We start from the raw sequence: 21,939 nt of genomic DNA, 5'->3' as shown, positions 1-21,939 counted from the left end.
GAGTACATGGTTCAGGTTCTCCAGGTTTCCATTGTTAAACCTGTGTATTCAAGGGAGGGAGCATTGTGAGTTTTGGAAAAGAGGGAGGAAGAGGAAAGCATGAAATATAGATTTTCCCTGCAGAGGCCTTAAGAAAGCCACTTAACCCCCAACTGCTCCAGTGAAGCTGCTCCAAAACACTTATTCAGTGTCCCAAATACCCAACTGTGGTCACACTGGGAGAACAATGAGCTGCAAATGCATACAACTCTGTGAATGTTAAGCATGCTTCTGCAGAAAGAGAGCCTCATGTGCTTCACAACCTGTTCCTCTAGAAATGATAAGGTAAATAAAATCCATTTCTGTCTGTGGGCTCTCTCCGTACGTGTCCATCAGGAGGTGGTGTATGTCAGTGCCAAGCTTCGCCTGTTGGAGCACCGCCAGCAGCGAATCAGTGAAGTCAGAGCCAAGTACCAGTGTCTGAAGAAGGAACTGGAGCAAACCAAACAGCACTTAATGCTGGAACCACACAAATGGACCACTGAGTGTAAGTGTTGCACATGAGGGAGTGTGTGTTTGTGTGAGAGAGGGAGATAAAGTGTGAGCAACTGCCTGGAGAAATTTTAGGAGATGATTTACTGGAAATTAATGCATTAAACCCATAATTTATCATGCATATTTGTTTAATTCTACTGTCAGCTTCTTATGTGACATTTACAAGTAATCTGCTTTATTTTCTGTATTCAATATATTCAGTTTCTGTTTATATATATATATATATATATATATATATATATATATATATATATATATATATATATATATATATACTAGTCAAGCCGCATTACCTTTTGATTTACATCCTCTTGTTTATTACCTAATATCTCTTTCATTTACAGTTATAATGAAAGTAGTAGGACATTAGAAATAAATAGTAAGTTTACAGCAATTTATTATCTCTTTTTAGTCTGTCTAGACACTGTCTAAATATTTCTAACTATATTCTTTATAAAATTTCAGTAGGACATCTGGTTCATGTGTGTTTAGCTAAGGGGGTGGGTCTCGGCCATATTTAGTATATTTAGCGTTTTTCATGTCCAGAAACTTTCACTGGTTTACAGAGAGTCTTTCATATGAAATATATATACTTTGCACATAGTCACAAATTCAAGTTGTAAATAAGTCATTCAAGTGTTTATCAAATTTTATTCAATCAGAAATAAAAACTGAATTAGCTGCTAAAAATGTTCAGCAGTGCATTGAGACAGATTATGTCCTTCAGTGAATATATCTACAGCTTCAGGATAGAATTGATTAAAATAATAATTCATTTATCATACTTAATATTCACCAGTCAGTGCACAAGCATGGCAGCTGTGCAGTGTTAAAGCAGTTACATGAGGTTTATGGTACTGAATAAATGCTTCACCATGATTGGACTGCAAAGATCAGATTATTTGACTGTAGTTTTTTTTCCACAGCTATTTTAGTTATAGAAAAATACATAATATCACAGATCAAATCCTTGCCTTTTTCTCGATTGTAACTTTAAGTACTCCTTTACCAAGCAATGATATATTTTCTCTACCTGTCCATCTACATCTAGTTGAGCTACAGCAGCCCTATGAAGTGGACTCTGTGGAGTATTTGGAAGCTCTGGAAACGGTGACGGACAAGCTGGAGAACAGAGTCAACTTCTGCAAAGCTCATCTTATGATGATAACCTGCTTTGATGTGTCCTCAAGACATCGATAGACAGATGGAGGAATAGAGCTAGAGAATGAAGAGGTATAAACAGCCAACTCAGTTAAATGTCTTTGTTTAGATCTTTTAAATATTTCTTAAAAAATACATTTTACAATCATTGGAAACTTTAATATTGAGACATGGGGACTGACTGACCACTTGATGTTGTTTGTGATCCATATGTCTCCTCCAGATGTAAGTAGACTGAAGAACAGACTGATGGATAAACAAAATGGAGATTTCCTGAGAAAACAGGCAAATAAATGAGCATTTAAATTTTGTGTTGAGGCTTGGAAACAACATCTATTGGCCAGGATAGTTTGAACCAAGTGACCAGAAAATAAAATAGTTTGATTGCAGAGGTCTCACAGCTTGTGTCAAACTTTGAAGAATGTATAGAAAGAAAAGGAGGAAAGAGATTAACAAAAACAGATTTTTTTTAAAACAGGAGGATAAAAAGAGGTGTGGGAGATAAAGAGAACAATTCTTCCACCTTTTTAGAGGAGCACTTTTTAGAGTTTGGCTGTAAGTAGAGTGCTGACAACAGAATGACGCGGTATTGTTGTGCAGAAATGACTGAAAGACAGATGATTTAGATAAAGTGCCTTGTGAACATTTCTAACAATACCAAGACCAGTTCTCTTTCTCTCTGATTTTGTGTACATACAGTAAGTATGGTGCTAGCATAGAACAACCCCACAAATATCCGTGTCCTTGGAAAATCTTTTCATTTATAGTCATTTCTTAATGTGATGTTTTACTGTGGGTCAGTGTTTCATAATATGAAGAAAAAAAGAAGAAAAAAAAAAAGAAATGACACTGTTTCAGTGTGTAGTCTTAATACGTTAATCAGAGAAACCACATTTAAACCGAAATTAAACGCTAAGACTGAAAAGTAAAGAGTTGTGCCAATAAAAACAAGAAAATAAAAAATATATATAAACTATTTTCCAAAGACAGGGACTCAGAACCACAGCTCCAACGTGTTGGGTTGTTTCTGCCTGAACTTTTCAAACAACCAGGCCATATCTGACTTTGGACCCTCTGGGGCATTCATACAGTTCATTTCCCTCTGATACAGATGTGATGGCTTTTTCATGTTCACAAAGCAATGAAATGTCAGAGTCACATGGGAGTGGAAGTGAAAAGGTTTCTCTCTGATCCAGTGTTAAGAACATCCATCCACTGACTGGCTGCCTGCTGACTGACAGGCTGACCGTCTGTTATTTGTATCTGTGTTGTTCTGCTCTATTCTAAAAGAAACTGAATGATTCGTCAATGTGTGTGTTTTATAATACGACTTCTTTTTTTATTTGCCTGAAATGGGACTATGTAGAGACTATGTGTGATAAAAGGATATAGAAATAATGATGAAGAAACAAACTGAGTATTAGAAAAGTGATACACAAGCACAGAAATTTAACTTTAATTCCTCTACTTTGGGAACAAAGTGGAGATTACATTAAATGAAATTAAATAATACTTTATTAATCCCTTTGGAGGTCCTCAGGGACATAACATAACATAGTTCCAGGGTTGACTTTTTAAGAATAAAAAAAACTAAACACAAATGTATGAATGAGCACCCATTAGAAAAAAGAATAAAGACCAAATTACAATACATAGATCTCTGCCTGGTTCCATTTATTTTGGATGGATAGCAACACTTAAGATTTGTTAATATTACTATGGTGCTTGAGACGTTTATTATCTAAATGTTTGTATAAATATAAATATAAGAAAGAGCCTGCTTCCCTCTGCAACATAGAGGAACACCCTTCATATGCTTCTTCTCCATTACCCCCGCTGTCCTCGACATCACCATCTCTCCTCTGTACGGCTTTGACCTGCAAGCAGAGCACTGTTTAGGATCCAGTTGATCCTAAAGAAGAAGGAGGACCCAGTACTGACTTCAGAAGTGGAAATGATGAAATAATATTGATATGATTCATGAGAAGTATTGTTCTACATTTATCACTGTTTTGTTTCTCTGGACTGTGTAGCGTTGGTCCACGTGTGTAAACAGCCAACAGCAATTAATTTCATTTGTTGAAGGACAAACCCGTGAGTTAATTTGGAGGGAAATGACCCCAGAATCCAAGATGTGTTCCAGTGTTTTCATCAGAAGCAAGAAAGTAGCCCTCTGGCATCCGATTTTAATCACTCAGTTCACCGTGTAGGTCACGAATGAAAATTTATTTATTTCGGCTCAAGAGAGCGAAGTTCTTCATTAATGTTCTTATTTATCTATACATTGTCTTAAAAAGGTACTATGCATCTAAGAAAAATAACTGTACATATTTTGAGGAGTTCATGTCATATATAAAAAAAAAGTATACTGTGTGCACATATCATATATGCGCTCATTTTTATTTTATATATATTTTTTGGGTTGATTTCTTTTGCTCCTGTTGTTCCTCTTGGGGATTTTGATGAGCTTGAGTTTCCAAAAACATTCACTTTCTTCATGGTTACAGTCAGGTCCCAATGTATGCAAACACAATTAAAGATTTGCTGCTGAACATTACTACCATGCATTTAAAGTAAGGTAGTCCAGAAGTGTAGAAATTATTCTTTAATTTCAAAAAGTTGAACAAAAAGTTGAAAAAAATTGGTTTGGATTCATAGCATTTTTTTTTCATGAACAGGCTCATAAGCAGTTTTATGGCCAGATGTGGTCGACGTTCAGAAGACGGCGATTTAAGAGATTCAAGAGATGCCTTTTTGAATGCAAATACAAAAGGTCTGTGTCAAAATGTCATCCATAAAATACCTTTTCATATACCAGAATGTGGTAAAGAGCAATTCACACAGTAAAAAACAATAAGCTATTAAAAAGGAGCATTAGAAATCAGTTTTCACTTACTAACGATGAAAATGAGGAATTGAACCATTGTGATGTGCAGAGGCAAAATTTTTAAATGAGTTAATGTCGAAATCACCTTAACCTGACTATACATGGTTACTGGAGCAACGGGACTGTTTAAACCGTAGAATGACGGTCAGTTTTTGGTTGTTACTTGAAGTGAATTGCCTGAATGATTATGACCTGGATGTTTTTGGAAACCTGAACCTCTGAATGAACTAAAAGCTTGTACATGTTTCTAGTGTTAAGATGCTATGTGGGAGGTTTCCTCACTGACATTTCACTGCCAAATCTACTATGGTAGAGCTTTATAATTCAAGCAATATCTTAAAGTCATTGGAGGTTTAAAAGTCTGTATTATTTAAAACCAATACAAGTCTGTGTAAACTATGTGGAGTATTTTAAATCAAAAAAACTCACCAAATATTTGTAATGTCTTGTAGTATGACAAACAGAATGAAACATATCAAAAATGGACACATTTGATGTGAGATGTTTTTCAGAGACATTAATTATAAATGTGTTATCTGAAAATCTGACACATAGCATCTTTAAGGCCATAAGGAGTCAGACCACATTTACAAAAATCCAAAGTTGTCATCAGTTTCAAGAGACAACTTCAGTTCTGTGAAATTTTTAAGATTTTCTTTTGGAAATGTAGAAAATGCCCAGATGACCAATGAGAACAAATTTTCTGTCTGCTCAGAAACAGGTTTTAATAAATAATTATGAGAGAATGTGATCTGCAATATTCTAAGTACATTTGTGTTGTCTACATGATTCAGGATCATACTGTCCTCTGCAGACTTCCTGCCTTTGTAAAATGTGGTCTGACACATTGTTTTAATGGAAAAGAAAGATGGAGGGATGTAAATAAAGAAATGTATTGAAAGCATTTCATAGCTGGTTCCTTGTCTTTTGCACACAGAAAACTGCTGGTCAGACATCTGTTGTGCTGTCACAGTCTTGATGAAATGTCCATTTTTATGGAGTAAGAGTCAAACAGGAGAAAATTTAAAAAGCTAGAAGGCAGACGAGGCATTCATACGTTGACTAAAGTCAGTGGCAACTGGCTGATAAATGTGCCTGAAAGACAGACATCTGAAGAATATGACTTGGTTTGTTAGTGTCTGTATGTGGACCTTTACTACCCTGTAGGCAGTTTTCTCTGTTGCCCTGTTGAGCCTTTGATCATTAATGCACAGAAGGAAACAGCAAAGACTGGAAAGAAGTCTGACAGTAAGAGGACAAAATGTGTATCCAAGGGGAAATGTATGGGGATAAAGCAAGCTAATAAAGCATAGCAGGACATATTTCTATTTAAAAGAGTGAAAGAAGAGATGGGGCTTGGGAGAACTGAGCAGGTGTACAAGAAATAAAATTATTAAATTAATTGGATTCCTCAAATTTGAACATTTTTCTTCCTTTGGAAAAGGTAGGGAAAATAAAAAAATCCCTTTAAAATTATTGCTAGCAAATGACACATGGTCACTGGAAAAAGGTTTTAACCACCATCCTTCACTTTTCTCCGTTTCTAATTTTTGTTCACTTTTTAGGCTCCCTTGCTGTTTTTCTGCTAAATCACTGAGACCGTCCTCTCTGAATATAATGTTCACCCAGAAATTAATAAATAGCTTAAATTCCAACTTTGATGCATCAGACAAGAGCAAACAAAGCTGCTTTAGAACAGTTAGATGGATATTTCACTAAAATTACCTTAAAAGGTATTTCTCAATTTCCATTTTGATGGTTAACAGTATAAAAATGTCAATTTAAGTTCTTAAATATTTTTGACAAATTTTATTATAATTATAATAACAAAGTTAAATAAATTTGACCATTTTATAGTCAGCAAGCAACACTAAGGCTGGTTTTAACAGCCTGCTTTTATTAAGAAGAATCATGATGAAAGATGACAAAACAGGAATATGATGGAGATGAACAGGTTCGCTGGGAAATGCTTGTCATATAAGGTGAGATTACATCCATCCATTTTCCACACACACTATCCTAATATATCCCAGAGTTCAGAGGAGGACAGGTCATCAATCCATCACAGGGCAACACAGAGACAAACAAGCACTTTCCACCTACAGTCAGTAAATTGCATGAACTTCTTTTGAGTAATACTCACCATCTCCTTGGTGGCGTAGGTACTCACTCATCTATGTCGTGGTAATCCTAACAGGCTGAATTGAAGGCAACTGGACTTCTTTTTGTGTATTGAAAACATTTAGCCTCTCATCCTAAAGGGTTCATCAGTTCTAAACACACTGTCGAGGAGTCCCAGGTTGTTTTTTAACACCCAGAATCTTGAGACCAAAACACATCACATGTTGGTCGGCCAACTCACAAGTGGCAACAAGCCCAATGACACATAGAATGGTTGGGTTGGGTGGGAGACTCAAGTGTGAATGGCCAAACAACAGCTTATAAGCCTGGAACTCATCACCAGTGAGTGTAGAGCTGAAGAAGCCTTTAGGATGAGAGACAAAACGTTTTCAAGAGACAAAGAGAAGTGCAGTTGCCTTCGATTCAAGCTAATAGGGTCACCATCTCCTTGTTATTGAAGCTTGAAATGCAGGAGAATCATCCCCAAAAAAGGGTGTAATCTATCATCGGGTTCTGTGGTTTAAAGAAAGGTCATTTCTAAATGCAAAGCAAGAAGAGCTTATAGCAGAACAGACTGTAATAAATACAATGTGCCATAGCAGCAGTATGCACTTATTTAATCAAATAGTGGAATGTAGCTATTATTAAAAAATATACCTGTTGAATGTCTTTGTCTTCTATAGTCGGAAAAACACTTATACAAAGTAAACTTATCGCTGGATGACCCTTTTGTTTGGATTTGGATTGCACACTGAGCTACAAATAGAGAATATATGGTAGGAGCCATTAAATTATTAAGGGATGGAAGTGAGACATGACAGCAGGAGGAGGACAGAGTGTGTGAAGGTGAGGTGGTGGAGCAGGACAGCCTGAAACAAGGGTGAAAATTGAAAGCAGGGAACAGTAAATGACAAAGAAGTGAAGGAAGGTGGTTAAAACCAATAGGTGTGCTTTTCTTCACTCTGCCTGCAGACTGACAGTGAAAGACATGTGAACTCCTGGTGCATTCCAGCTGCCTCGGAATTCCGAACAGTCGAAAGTTGGTGACGTCATTACCAGGTAGTCGGCATTCCAGCTGCACGAGCTTGAAGAAAATGGACATCTTCAAAACAGCCAATTTGAGAGCATCTACCATTGTCGTATAGAAACTAGAAAATCATAACCCGTTGCAAAAATGTGCACCATGAGAACAGCAGCCAGTTTAGGTAATAATGATTAATAAACCCCCCACACTGACGCGATTTTTCATAAAAATACCTGCCCTAACAAAATAACTATCAATAACAACTCACTAAAACTTAACGGAAACAAAATATTTTATAAAGAATTTTATATTATATATAAACTTAATCATTTCCAGCAAAAAATATCCTCGGAATTCCGAGTTCCAAGGACAACTGGAACACACCAGTAAGCAATAAAACCATTTTTTTTGTAAACATGCAAAAAAAAACAAAAAAAAACAAAACAAATTATTTCTATAAGAATTTTCAATAAATAGAACAGATAACATTCTTGTGTAGAAACCACTTTCAGTTGAATATCTGAGGAGTGCATAGCAGGACAGAGGGACACTTTTTCTACTGCAGGACTAGGTGACACATACACACAAGCAGGTTTTCTCACAGGAAATGTGGTCATCAGTTTGTAAACGGCTGAATGAGTGAGAGAAAAACTATTGGACACCCTCTGAGCTTGCACACTGACACAGTAACAAACAAAATACAGGGATTATCAAGGGAAGTGTGTGTGATGGATATGCACGGACCATGATGAATGTTTTGAAAACCTGGCTTTACTAAACCAACACAAACACAAGCGTGCACACACGCACGCACGCACACACACACACACGAGAACCATGGCCCTGAGATCACTCATCATGATGGAATCTATAGATTACATAGGAGACGGGGCCCACAGGGGACGCCCTGTCTCTTGGTCTCTCACTCAAAGACAGAATGGGGGAATAACAGGCTACAGATCAAACCAAAGCTGCAGGAATATCACAGCCACAATGCCGATGTGTCAAAAGCTGCCAGGAGTTAGCACTTTAACAAATCATGTGTTGTCTTTATATGTTTTAGTGAAAAGCTGGCTCTGGGATATTCTCACTAATTTATGGTAGAGGTTGTCAAACCGGAGCATTGGACCCTCGCAGGGGGTGGGAAAATCCCATTTTTCCGCTGGTCATCCACAGCAGAAAAATGTTAATGGAACTAAACGTCTTTATGAGACAGCATGTCTAAATTGAGGCTGGTGCCTTTGGTGGGCTGTGAAAGACAGTTTTTATTTTTTTCCTTACGTCTACTTTTACTTTGTCTACTTGAAATTCGCTGCCGTAATGTCTGAATTTCTCTGTCTATGGGATGAATAAAGTATTATTTTATTTTATCTTATCAAGAGTCACAGTGCAGGAGTGGTGTGTATGTGTCAGGGGGTACAGTGTAGTAAACAGTCCTGTCACAGCAGAAAACATGAAAAGGCACATTTGTCCACATGCCTCAAATGTAGAAACATCAGTCCGTAACTGAAAATTGTAAAATAGCAGAGTAACACCAGGCTGTTGTTTCAAACAGGTCAGCAGAAATGCCCCATGACCCCAACCTGTGACTATTAAAATGTGTACTGTAAGCCATAATGTGCACTTTACTAACAACTCTACATTTTTTAACAGCAAATCAAACAAAACAAAATCAAATTTTATCACTTTTTTTTTAAAAAAAAGCAGCACAAGAGCTTCACGAAATAAAAACAACAATTTTTACAAATTAAAAACAAGCCTTCACATACCCCAGTATTTAACCTAACCAAATGAAAAATACATCTAATCATTCTTACTGTGTGTGAGTGATGAGTCTCTGCTTCTGCTGCCTTTTTATGTTGCTTTTATTTGTCCGTTTTTTACTAATTTCGTATATGAGGTATTTAATTGGATGGCAATTCTAAATCTCATTGTACTTTCTCATACTCGTTACAATGACAATAAAGATAGTCTATTTTATTCTACACACAAAGCACATGTACCACCATACCCCACCCCCACCCAATTCCATTTTTCTCACACAAAAATATCTAGCTTGATGCACCGAACTCTAACCATGCACATTAATTCATCCCAGAACCATTGGAAGGGAGAGTAAAGTAAAAGAAGTAATCACCAGAGGGAGAGAAGGTAAAGAAACTAAAAATGTGGAAAATGCCATGCAGGAATCGTGAATGTCTCTTTTAAAGGTCAGAAGAAAAACGAAATGAACCACTCCTTCTCATGAGCGTAAAATTAACAGTAATAATGTTTAATATCTCGGTAAGACGCCATCATGCAGAGACACGTGGTAGCTGGTTGTAAAACTGTAATGCTACGAACGGTTGACCGACTTAGCTATTATGGTAGCACACCACATGTACCGATGATGCTGTCGTCACTCGGCTGATACGTCAGCTTCGTTATTTCTCAGCTCATAATGAAACAGTGCTGCTCTTCCTCCGTTTGGTCTGTATCGATTACCAGAGGGGGGAGAGTGCTGGTTAGTCAAGGATAACGTTTTAGCACCGATAAAACATGACCACTGTGTAACTGTCAGCACCCACGTTTTTACACTGAACTCTAAAACTTTATATAAGGACGTTAAAAGACAGACTATGGATGTATAACGTGTTTGTATATTCTTCACTTTTTCATAATTTCCATGTAGAAGATTTAGATATCTGTATTTTCACGTCTCCTGGACGACTGGTGCTCCATCTCACTACAACATTCCCCCATCTTCACCATGAGGTCAGTCGTTAGAGGGTGATCTTCTCCATGAGTAGTCTTTATTATTTTAAAGGCCTGGAAAAGAAGAAATTAGCTGAGTCATTTTGTGTAGGATAAAATTTCCCCTCACGACCCATTTTTCTTTTTTTTTTTTTTTTACAAAAACCCCAAAAGATGGTAAAACTAAAAACGTGTTTTTAAAATAGCAGTTTTGACTTTGTTGTCAGTACTGTAAAAATGTGATGTCTCGTACCTGTTTGAATGTGTCCAAAGCTTCCTCAGTGTGTTCCAGATAATGCTGCAGCTTTCCCACTCTCACCAGCTGAACCCCATGAACTGGATGTGGATCAGGGTAGTATTGCCTTCATTAACAAAACAGACAGAGATGATAAAATCCTTTCAACATAACTTCAAACTGTTTCATTAGTTTTTATGACTTTTATTGAATTGTTCTTCTGATATTAATAATCTTGTAGTATAGTGTAGTAATGTTCCTTCCCATTAGAGGAGATATTTATGGTTCATCATATGTATGAATGTCTGCACGGGAAGGAAGTACATGTCTGAGGAGTTCCAATCACTGGCACGGTGACAAACCAGTGCTCAGAGGATACCTATATGCTGGAGTTTATAATACACCACAGCCTGTCAAAGCAAATGATGAGGTTCAATTTAGATGAGTACACACAATACTGACTGCAGGATTTGCTCTAATTTGTCAATTTGCTCTCCATCACTCTGAGGTTAGCCCTCAGCATTGACCCAGACAGCTACTAATATCATCTGTTGTGCCAATCAGTGTCTGAATCGAAGTGTGACACATACAATGTTGGGACTGAGTGAAAAAAGGGACACTGCACCCGTTATTTCTAACTGGATAAAATGTGTGATGGACATTGTTGCTTTGAAGTGACTGTTTTTTGGTTAAAAGACAAACTAAAGTTCTTAATGTATGGACCCCCTTTTGGAACACATTGGACAAGATGGAGCCCAATCTCTTCTTCAGAAAGAAAGGAATTAAACGACAGATTAATGAAATGTTGGATGGTGAATAGACTTTTATTTCTTATTAAACCATTACTGAATTCTCATATTCTGGTTTTAATGTATTGATGGTAATAAAACATTTTTATTAATAATATTAATAATAACAATATTATTATTATGAGGGGACAGGGGGTTGGGGAATGGGAATGTTTCAATTAACCGTGTGTGCAATCATTCTGTTAAAAGATTATTTAAGGGGGGAAAAGAAAAAAAAAAGGTTTGAAACTGAATATGATTGGTATTGATATTGTTTGGCGATACTGTTCACAATAAAGAAGACTGACACAAGAAAGGGAAATAACATCAGGAGAAAAAGCAATTATTCAGACGTGCAAAGGTGTGCATGATGCATGTCTCCATGTTTGTCTGAGTATGTGAAAGAGTAGGTGTCTGCATGTGTGTGTGTCAGAGCCAGCTCTTCTATCAAATTCATTTTTATTCTGGTTTCACAGAAAACTACAACATGCAACATGATGTACACAACGTCTGCAGATTTACAAACAAACAAAGTAAAAATACTGCACACCCTCCCAACAAACCAAAGAGCAGATATACTAAAGATATGTTAAAACTCTTCACATACAAGTATTCACTTTACTGTAAGTTGCAATTTTTTGTATTTGGTGTTCTCAAAAAACTTCCTTAGCAAACTTTACTTTTCCTGTATTTTCTGCACTTTTCTGTTCCACCCTGTAATCCAAACCATTTTCCTTTGCATCTCCTTAACTCTGCTCCTACATGTTAATATTGGCACGTTTTATATTGCTGACTGCAGAGATTATAGTTACTGATATTGTTCAGGTGGATCATTCCCTCTTCTGCAGGCCTCCATTCATTCTTCCCCTTCACTTTACCTCTGCTGTCATTCTGAATCTTCCTTCTTACTGTATGAAAACACAGACATGAATGCGAGCACGCACACACACAAGCATTAATGTATGAGCATGCATACAAAGATAAGGTTAATATGAATCCACTTCCCCCTGTTTAACCTGGTTTATTTGCCAGATATCAGTTCTCTGCAAACAAGTGGGTTCATCAAGCCCTCAGTTCAACAATGCAAATAAATAGTTTATCATCTGATTTGACCAGAAAATTAATCAAAATTTCATCTTTATGGACAGAAAATAGCAACTTCTTTGATAAAAAGTTTTTTTTCTTTTTAAATGACGTGACCTCAACCAGAATAATATCTACCTCTACATGTACACTGATCGTGTTTACTCATAGTGATAATAGCCCATTTGTTCACAACTTCAAGCTTAACTAAACCATGAACTGACAGACCCACCAATTACAGAGGTGGCCCCCTCGATTTCCTTGGTTAAATTTAATTAAATCGAGAGTTCGGAGACTAAACCAAACAGCATTAGTCCTCCATGAATAATAACAAGTTGCAATATTGATTTAATTATCAAGCAAGCGATTCAGAGAGCCATGACAAGTAAAAATGCACTTCAAGACCACATACCAATTATGTTTTTTTTTGTTTTTTTTTTTGCATACAGACCAACAAGGCAATTAAAATAATTTCATTAGCTTGCTGTCTCCTGATTTATCCCCTAATTTCTATTCCTGTGAGAGTAAATTAAAGAGAAATACGGTTTTTACGGTTATATCCAGCTAGTTAGAAAGTCATAGCTCTCGGCTACAAGGGAGAGGGAGGGGGCGAGAAGGAGAAATGAATAGTTGGGGGAAAGTGTAGCATTTTCTGGCAAATGCTGTGGAACTAATGAGGCACTTGTCTGGAACAAAAGATCCACGTCCTGCTGTTTGTGAGAGGGAAATATGGTTCGACTTACAAAGGGGAAAACTGATGATTGAGAGAGAAAACACATTGATGATTAGTTCCAAGCTTTCTGATTGGTTGTAATTTGATTTGAGTTCAATGTAACAGTAATTTCAACTCTACTATTTCAGTTAATAACCTTAATCTTATACCCATTAGTATTTTGAGGCAAAGTTCAGTCACCCTTAAATCAGATTTAGTGAGTCGTTCTTTACTGAAAAATCCACACAGTGAACAACCACACAAAAGTAATCTATATAACCGGCTTCCAGCCTTTGTTGGTTTGATTAAAGCTCAGTAATGCCTGTTCAGGACCGCTCGATCCAGGCTGGATTGTGTATGAGTGGTAAGTACTTCAGTCAAAGAGGGATGCTCTCATCTGACACTAATGTCTAATCAAATCGATCCTGCATTTCACAAAAAAGACTATTTGAAAAACTTTGAACTTATCCAACTTTTCTAATATTTAATGTCATCCTCAATCTGTCTTCTACTTCAGACTTTGCATGAAACATTTGTGTGTCCAACAGAGAGCGAATGAACAGCTCTATAATGCTGCTGGCTTTAAAAGTCTTTGCATTTCATATCGTACCACCAGCAGATTCATGCAGACTGATATCATGGGTGCACTTGGCTGATCCACCGAGGCCTTTGTTGATGCAAAAATCTCATGCAATAGATGTCTCTCCATATGTCTGCTGAATGCTAATGCACACCAGTACATCCAGAGGGAAAGATTCTTGCTCATTTATTCTGATGAATCAACATTTAGTTGTTTCTGTACATTAGTGCCGTCCTGCAGAAATCTCAACAGGATGTTACCATACATGTTTTTACAAAGAAATAAAACCAGACTAAGCAACAAAATCCATATGTAAAAGCTTTAAGCTTTTTTCTGTGTGTAACCTATATCTGTGTGCATGTTTTCACAAACACATATGTGTATAGCTTCACATATTCATGAATCTGTTTATAAGCATATCTTTAATAAAAATATATGTGCAGCATGGAGATGTTCAATGAGCCTGTTGTGTGCAGCCTGCAGCAGGTGTGTATTATTCTTGGAGAATAACCTCCCTACACATCACAAACTGAATAGAGAAACTGAGAAAGGACCTGCAGAGAGACTGAAAGAAGAAAGGAATACAGAATGAGGGGAAGGACAGGAGAAAGAGAGACATGGAGAACTCCTGCAGCTATCTTTCCTCCCTGCCTGTGATGAGCCCAGAGGAAGATAGGAAATGAATATGGAGGATCCTCCTCCCACTCCCACTTTTTTTTTCCTTAAATCTTTTCTCTTCTTTTATTTATTTGTTTTTCTTTTATTGTTGTCTTGCCTCCTGCCAGTGTAAGGCTAAGTACAGCCCATCTGTTTTTTTTCCCCCCACGTTTCTCCATTTCCTTGTGATTCTTGCATTGCTTCATTTATGCCAACCCCTCCTCCCCGTTTGCTCAGGTTATCACCATTCAACCTGCACCTTTCTGCCCCTCTCTCATTTTTCATTTAGGTTATTCCACACCAGATTTTCCTTCCCCCTGCAGGATCACCTTATGGATTTTATTGAAAAATTCATATGAAAACTTCTATTAAGCTCAAAAGACCTCGAAAAATATCCCAAAGTTCCACCCATAATCCCCTTTTTAAAGTTATACATTTTTTAAGTTTGATCTTTTGAAGAAAACTTTCTTTTTTCTCCCGGAGTCCCCCAATTTATTCATTTTGGTGGGTTGAAGTTTGCACTGAACATTCGGGAAAACCCAAGGATTTTTCATTTTCATTACCAGTCAAACTGGTATCTGTGAAGATTTTTCTAACCATGTAAAAATGATTCTCAAAAATGTGTATTTTCACTCATTTCCCTTTATGTTTTAAAATCATATTTCTGTGTTATCAACACAGGTCTCTTATATCTAAATATTATTTTGTCTTACATAAAAAATACAATAAAATAATGCAACCATACTTTTTGAGCCTTGCTTGCTTGGGGAAAAAAAACCTTAAAACAGATGCCCATCACCACAGAGCACACACCAATACATGAAAACTGTCTTAACAGCCTGCTATTAATAATAGCTTTAGACTTTAGACAGACTTTATTGTCATTTTATACACAGTAGGTGTATACAAAACGAAATGTTGTTTGCATAGGTTTCAGTTTACAGTATACAGAAGTGAGGGCCAAGGATACATTGAAGTGCAGATGATGATAAGGTGCAGAGATCTGAATATTTGTATTTTATATACAACACTGCTAAAATAATTTAAAATTAAATAATTATAAGAAATAGTAGGTAAGAAGAAAATAAAATGCAGTAGCTAGAACAGTAGTGTCTAGTAACAGTGAGAGCTGTTAATGATGTTAATGAACAGTCTGATGGCCTGGCCAACAAATCTGTTGCAGAACCTGGTGGTCCTGCACCAAATGCAACCTCTTTCCAGTGGCCAGCAGATTAAACGGTCGGTGTTGTTGGATGTGAGGAGTCACTGAAGATCTTCCTAGCCCGAGACATGCAGCGTTTCTGAGAACAGTCCTGGATGGAGGGGTTCCGATAATCCTCTCTGCTGTCCTCGCCTCACATCCTTCCAGCCAGAGGCAGTGCAGCCTCCACACCACACAGAGAGCCAACTGGTAAGGATGCTCTATGGTGCTGCTGTAGAATGTGGTAAGAATGAGTGGGGGCAGGTTGGCTCTTCTCATCCTCTGTAGGAAGTGCATCTGCAGCTGTTCCCTCTTGACCAGTGATGCAGTGTTCACAGACCAGGTCACACCCCCAGGAACTTTATGCTGCGGACCACTTCCAAGGCTGTGTTGTTTATGAGAAGTGAGGCGTGGCTGGGCTGGTTGTCCTGATGTCGACAATGATCTCCTTGGTCTTGTCCACATTCAGGATCAAGCTGTTGTCTCTGCACCAACCCACCAGCTGCTCCACTTCCTCTCGGTAGGCCAGGTTCTTGTTGTCCTTGATGAGGTCCACCACTGTTGTGCCATCCGTGAATTTCACAATGTGGAAAATCTGTGGAGGTAGTCGTGTGTCATCAAAGTGAACAGCAGAGGACTCGGGACGCAGCCCGAAGGGGAGCCTGTCCTGAGGGTGATGACACTAGAGTTTCCAACCTAGCTGCACTGACTATGGTCTGTCAGTGAGGAGGTCAAGCGGCCAGTTCTGCAGGGGGGTGCTGAGGCTCAGGGGTCCCAGTGTGCCTACCAGGTGCTGTGGGATGATGCTAAAAGCAGGAACAGCATCCACACAAGCGTGCTTGTACAACCTCCAGGTGTCCAAGGCGTCGGTGTAGAGTGGAGGAAATGGTGTCCTCAGTGCAGTGACTTAGTCAGTAGGCAAACTGGAAGGGATGAAGCGTGGGAGGGAGTCTGGAGATGATGTGATTCTTTATCAGCCTTTCAAAGCACTTCATCATTAGTTAGTGCAATGAGCCGGTAATCGCTGAGAGAAGTGATCTGAGGTTTTTTCGACACTGGGATGATGGTGGCAGACACTGCGGCTTGGTCCGGCAATATGTTAAAGACATCTGTCAGGACACAAGCTAGCTGGTCTGCACATTCCCTGAGCACCTGCTCAGGAATGTTATCCGGGCCTGGTGCCTTATGGGTGTTGACACCATTACCAGACTCGAAGGCCGAGTTCTGTGCTTTTAACATCTTATGTACTTCAGCCGTCATCCAGGGTTTCTGGTTGGCTCAGGTAATGATGTTCTTCATGACACTGACATCCTCCGTAGGTTTGCTGATGTAGGCTGACACAGACATAGCATACTCATCAATGTAGGTGTGGTTGTTGTATGTGGCAGCTGTCTTAAACATATCCCAGTCTGTGCATTCAAAACAGTCCGGAAGTGCCTCCACAGCCCCCCCAGACCACACCCTCACTGTGGGTTTTTCTCTGATCAGCAGGGGCTTGTATGCTGGGAAAAGCCAAGGTGGAGGTTGTTCTGAATGCATGCTTAATGCTGGTGTAGGCCATGTTCAGAGTGCTCTTTCCTCTGGCTGCAAAACCCACATGTTGATGGAAGTCAAGTGTGGGAGAACTGTTTTCATGTTGGCCTGGTTAAAGTCTCCAGCAACGATGAAATTGCCCTCAGTGTGTGTGGTCTGCAACTCGCTGATGGTCTGGTAGAGAACAGTCATAGCCTCCTTGTGTTTGCACTGGGGGGAACGTACACAGCTGTGATGATAACAGCTGAATTCTCTGGGCAGGTAGAATGGTCTGCAGATTAGGCCTGTCACGATAACAAATTTAGCTGTACGATAAATTTTCTCAGAAATTATCGCGATAAACGATAATATTGCGCAGATGGCTAATGTGTCATTTTGAGACCATTCTCAACTAATATAGTGACATATGCCGTAATAATGCAAGTACACATTTTCAAAGGTCAATAAACTAAATAAATAAAAGCGCCTTTTTCACTGTTGCATCTTCAAATAAACTCCAGACAAGTAGACAAGCATGCCGGTTTTAATGACGAACCAAACTTCAGCACTTTACATCTAACAAAAACCCGTGTTCTTCTTCTGCTCTTCAAAATCTACTGCTTGTGAAACAAAGTCATTCTGCCCTCTGTTGGCCTTATAAGTAACTACAACCCAGCAGTTAGCTGGGATACCACATTCACATACGCCGGGACACCGGCCCAAAAGTTATGCGGCCCACTGGGAATCCTCCCAAACCTCTCGATTAGCCGGCATTGCTCTTAATGTGTATTTTGTCATATACGGTAGTATATAGGCTGATTCTATTTGCGTAATGTGCCTGCGGATTACAGGGGTTATTACGGTAGACCAGGAAGTGGGGGCTTTGTACTGACGTCGTAAGCTAGAATGTGTGTGTTCTGCTTACATGTGGGAAGCAGCGAAACAATAAAAGAGGAGATGCTTGCATCTATTATTTACATATTTCAGCATGAGAATCGGAGGTTTAGCGCGAGAGCGTGAGAAGCCACTTAAATACGCAAGTCTCACGGCCATTGCGTGTTGGCAGCCGTGCAAAACAAATGCGGCTTACCGGCTCGTGCTGCAACATGCTGCAGTCAAGTGTGACACTAGAGAGATCGCTCCGCAAGAAACCAGAGCGTTTAGTCGAAATACTCCATAGTGAAACCTATTGTCATACACAGTCTATGGTAAAGGGGGGACGAAAAAAAATTATCGCGGCCGGCAAACTTATCGTGCTCTTATTTTCTTATCGTTCAATTAATTGACTTATTGCTTATCGCGACAGGCCTACTGCAGATTACAGTCAAAAACTCAATGTCAGTTGAGCAATAGCTTGAGACAGCATTTTTACACCAGTTGTAGTTAATGTAAATACAAAAACCACCCCCCAGGATTTACTGCTGAGTTCACAGGTCCTGTTGGAATGGAATGTGGTGAATCCCTCAATGCTAACCGCGTAGTCCAGGATATATGGGTTGAGCCATGTTTATGTCAAAGTTATGGCACAGCAGTTCCTCATCTCACCTTGTGATATTATTTCCAACTGCAGTTGTTCCAATTTTTCTGTCCAGGGAGCAAATACTGGAGATGAAGATGGGTGGAAGGCGTTCTGTAAGGGTTAGCTTTTAGCTTAGCTGTTAGCCCGTCCCGGGTCACAACGCCTTCGCTTACTCCTCTGCTGGCTTGAGCTGTTAGACGAGTCCGCAGCTCCGTCAGCCGCTGGATCTTGTTGGCGTTGTGTTCCAAGGCAACGTAGACACTCCATAGGTCCATCTACGACCCCAAAGTCGCAGGATGATCAGAATTCCAACAAGTGCTGGCAATCATATCCAAACTCTACTTGATGTCGACAGAATTTTGACCAAAATATCCAAAATTGTCATGAGCCGGTGCAGCTGCAGCCGACTAGGGGCCGTCATTATTCAATATTCTGCTGACCTCTTTTACATTTTGACATGTTGCAAAATATTCACATTTTAGATCACACCAGGCCTGGCTTGTTTTATTGTATTGAATAAAATTTGTTAATTATTTCAGAAATCAGCTCAGAAAATGTGGCATTGACTCAATTAACAAAGTTAATATTGATTGTCCAGACATTATCCACAGAGACAAAGTCAATGTACTATAAACATAACATACACAATATACAGAATAACTATGAATAAAATAAACCCACTAAATGTAATATTACAGTCAATTAAAAGTACTAGGATTTAGAATTTAGCTATTTCAAATGCATAATGAAGTAGTAAGTAAAATAACATCTTTAAAATATTTAATCAGGCCTAACTGATAACACATGAGGCTTTAAGTTGTAAATAATCCCTGGAGAAAATGGTCTAAAGATGTTAAAAAAAATCCCCTATTCAGCAGCTAAATGTTGTTTTACAACATTTATGGTTTTGAAAAGGCTTTTTTAAGGAAAAAATAATGAAAAGTCTTTAAAGTACTAAATAACTTCAAGACATAATGTATATAATGGAATTAAATGCTACCTAAAATCAGAATGAGCTCGAGTTATGGAGCACAAAACTAGTGCAGACATAAAATACAGAACAAACTTCAAACCTATCCATAAAAAAAATGATGGTGAGCCTTAAAAAGAAATGCAGTAGTAATGAAGTTTAGCTCAGAGGGCCAATCCCTGTCAACCAACCTTCACTTTGGTCTTTACTTTCTTCCTTGAGATGCTTTTTTTTTTTTTACTGTTTTATTTATTTTTTCCCAACTCACTCACATCTCTCCATCTCGTAATTCTCATCACCATCATTCTCTTTCTTTCTGGTGCCCACAGTCTGGTTATTTATTTATAAGCTGTGCCTGTGGTTTCTCTCCTGTGGTTATGTTGTTGCCGATGTGTGAGAACAAGGCTGTGCCACCAGAGCTCTGCCCTTCACACAAAATCAATTCGTTTCTCACACACACAGAAAAGTGAATAAGAAGTCTGATGTTGAGACTAAGTCAACTGCAACGAAGAAGCAATGAATGAAAGGTGAGAGGATAAAAATCCCCAACCAAACACTGTGATGTAATTTACTGTAACTCGAGACATGTATTTGATCATTTTTGCTCTTCTTTGAATTTCCACTATATCAGGTTTTGATTTAGTAAACTTCATCCTTCTACCAGGGGAAGTTCATTTTTTTGATAATTATATTTATGTTCATTTATGTTTGTTGATTATACCATTACATTTATAGCTTCCTTTTATTTTTTTTATATTGTTATCAGACTTACTTTTTATCGTTTTAGTTTTTGCTGCCCCACCAACATTTCTTCATTTTCTTCTTTCCAGCTATACATCTGTCATTTAGTTCAAACCTGTTTAGTCAAAAGTAGTTCAAACCTGCTATAGCAGTCTGTGATTTAGAGGCTATCTGATGTCCATTTGATGGGTATTACACACTACATTTATTTAGTGTTGCTTCTGTAATCTGTGAGCTCCTTGTTACTGAAAAACTACACCAAACCTTTCCCTAAAAATATCCACATATCCAACTTTTGTAATAATTATTATGCAATGCACACTTCAGTCTTCACTATGCTTATTATTTTAACATCCAACCTAATAGTTAATGCTGGGTGACCATTAATCACAAGAGGAGTCTCAGTTACGGTGGCAACTTTTTAGCATAACTGAAACAATGATCACTACTAAATGATCTGAACTGAATGAGGTCACACTCTGCTTTAGAGGTGTTTCCTTTTCCTTCACTGTCATATATCATTACTTTTCAGCTTTTTCTGCTTATAAAAGATCTACAATTACAAAGTCTAGAGTCATTCAGACAGAAGACGCTGCTGCTGAACTGCCTGAAATGCCTCATTTACAGTCCAGGATTTTGTTCTTTTTAAGTTTGACACAGCTTATTCAAAGTTTGCTTATGTTTATTTACTTTTAAAGATAAAGGAGATAAACTTTGGCATTTCAAACAGAAAAAGAGAACGAGTGACTGAGCATAACATGGACTCAAGCATCAAAAGTCCCATGAGCCTTTGTATCTAGCAGCATGGAACCAAATGAGCCCCTTTGTGTGCTGCCACAATATTCTACATCTACTTTTACATTCTTCTTGTTTTTTTCAAGCTGACTGTATACAAAATTGACTTTCAGAACTTGGTATAACATGACTGAATAGAGGTTCAGGGAAGATTTTTCTTGTGTGTGAAAACACTATCGTACCCTAATTTTACAGAAACATGCTCTTAAATTTCCTCCTCAAAGGCACAAGCATTCAGAAGGTTTGACAGACAGCTCTTTCAGCAACCCAAGAATGAGGAAAAAATATCCAAGAGCAGAAGTTTTGAGAGAGCAGAGAATGTGTGCTCGTGACGGAAAGAGACCAAGTCTCAGCGCAGAGTTTTGAAAGGAATAACAATATATTTGAAAGCAAGAGGGGACTTTCTGAGTGTGAGAGCAGAGTTCTGAGAGAGAGCAAGATGATATGAGTGTAAAAACCAGAAATCTTGCTCTCAAAGCAAATAATTCCGCTCTTGATTAAAGACAGGAAAATACCCCCATACGCAGTCAGCAGGGAGGAGTTACCAGAGGACATGACAGATGAAAACCTTAATAGCAGATACACAAGCATCATGACAAGGACAGCATGGTGATGAAAGTGAGTGAGTCAAATTAGGTTTAATGTTGATGAGAGCGCACATGCATTTTTTGATTTATCCAGCATGT

At 38.3% G+C, this 21,939-nt stretch overlaps 2 protein-coding genes across 2 annotated transcripts in view; one reads left to right on the top strand and one right to left on the bottom strand.

Annotated features, from left to right (window-relative positions):
- kif26ba (kinesin family member 26Ba) overlaps positions 1-2,084 on the top strand; it is a 77,994-nt gene extending 75,910 nt beyond the window's left edge. The window contains exons 26-27 of the mRNA XM_041981686.1: positions 376-526; positions 1,586-2,084. Coding sequence (XP_041837620.1) covers positions 376-526; positions 1,586-1,734 — 300 coding nt within the window. The 3' untranslated portion in view covers positions 1,735-2,084. The remainder of the gene's footprint in view (positions 1-375; positions 527-1,585) is intronic.
- A 7,894-nt stretch (positions 2,085-9,978) lies between these two features.
- Positions 9,979-21,939, bottom strand: part of smyd3 (SET and MYND domain containing 3) — a 92,112-nt gene continuing 80,151 nt past the window's right edge. Inside the window, exons 11-12 of the mRNA XM_041981697.1 lie at positions 10,714-10,822; positions 9,979-10,535 (exon numbers count right to left, since the gene is read on the bottom strand). Coding sequence (XP_041837631.1) covers positions 10,404-10,535; positions 10,714-10,822 — 241 coding nt within the window. The 3' untranslated portion in view covers positions 9,979-10,403. The remainder of the gene's footprint in view (positions 10,536-10,713; positions 10,823-21,939) is intronic.

The sequence above is a fragment of the Melanotaenia boesemani genome, chromosome 1, assembly GCF_017639745.1.
Source record: "Melanotaenia boesemani isolate fMelBoe1 chromosome 1, fMelBoe1.pri, whole genome shotgun sequence".
In the NCBI taxonomy this organism is placed as follows: Eukaryota; Metazoa; Chordata; class Actinopteri; order Atheriniformes; family Melanotaeniidae; genus Melanotaenia; species Melanotaenia boesemani.
This window is presented reverse-complemented; position numbering and strand designations above follow the sequence as displayed.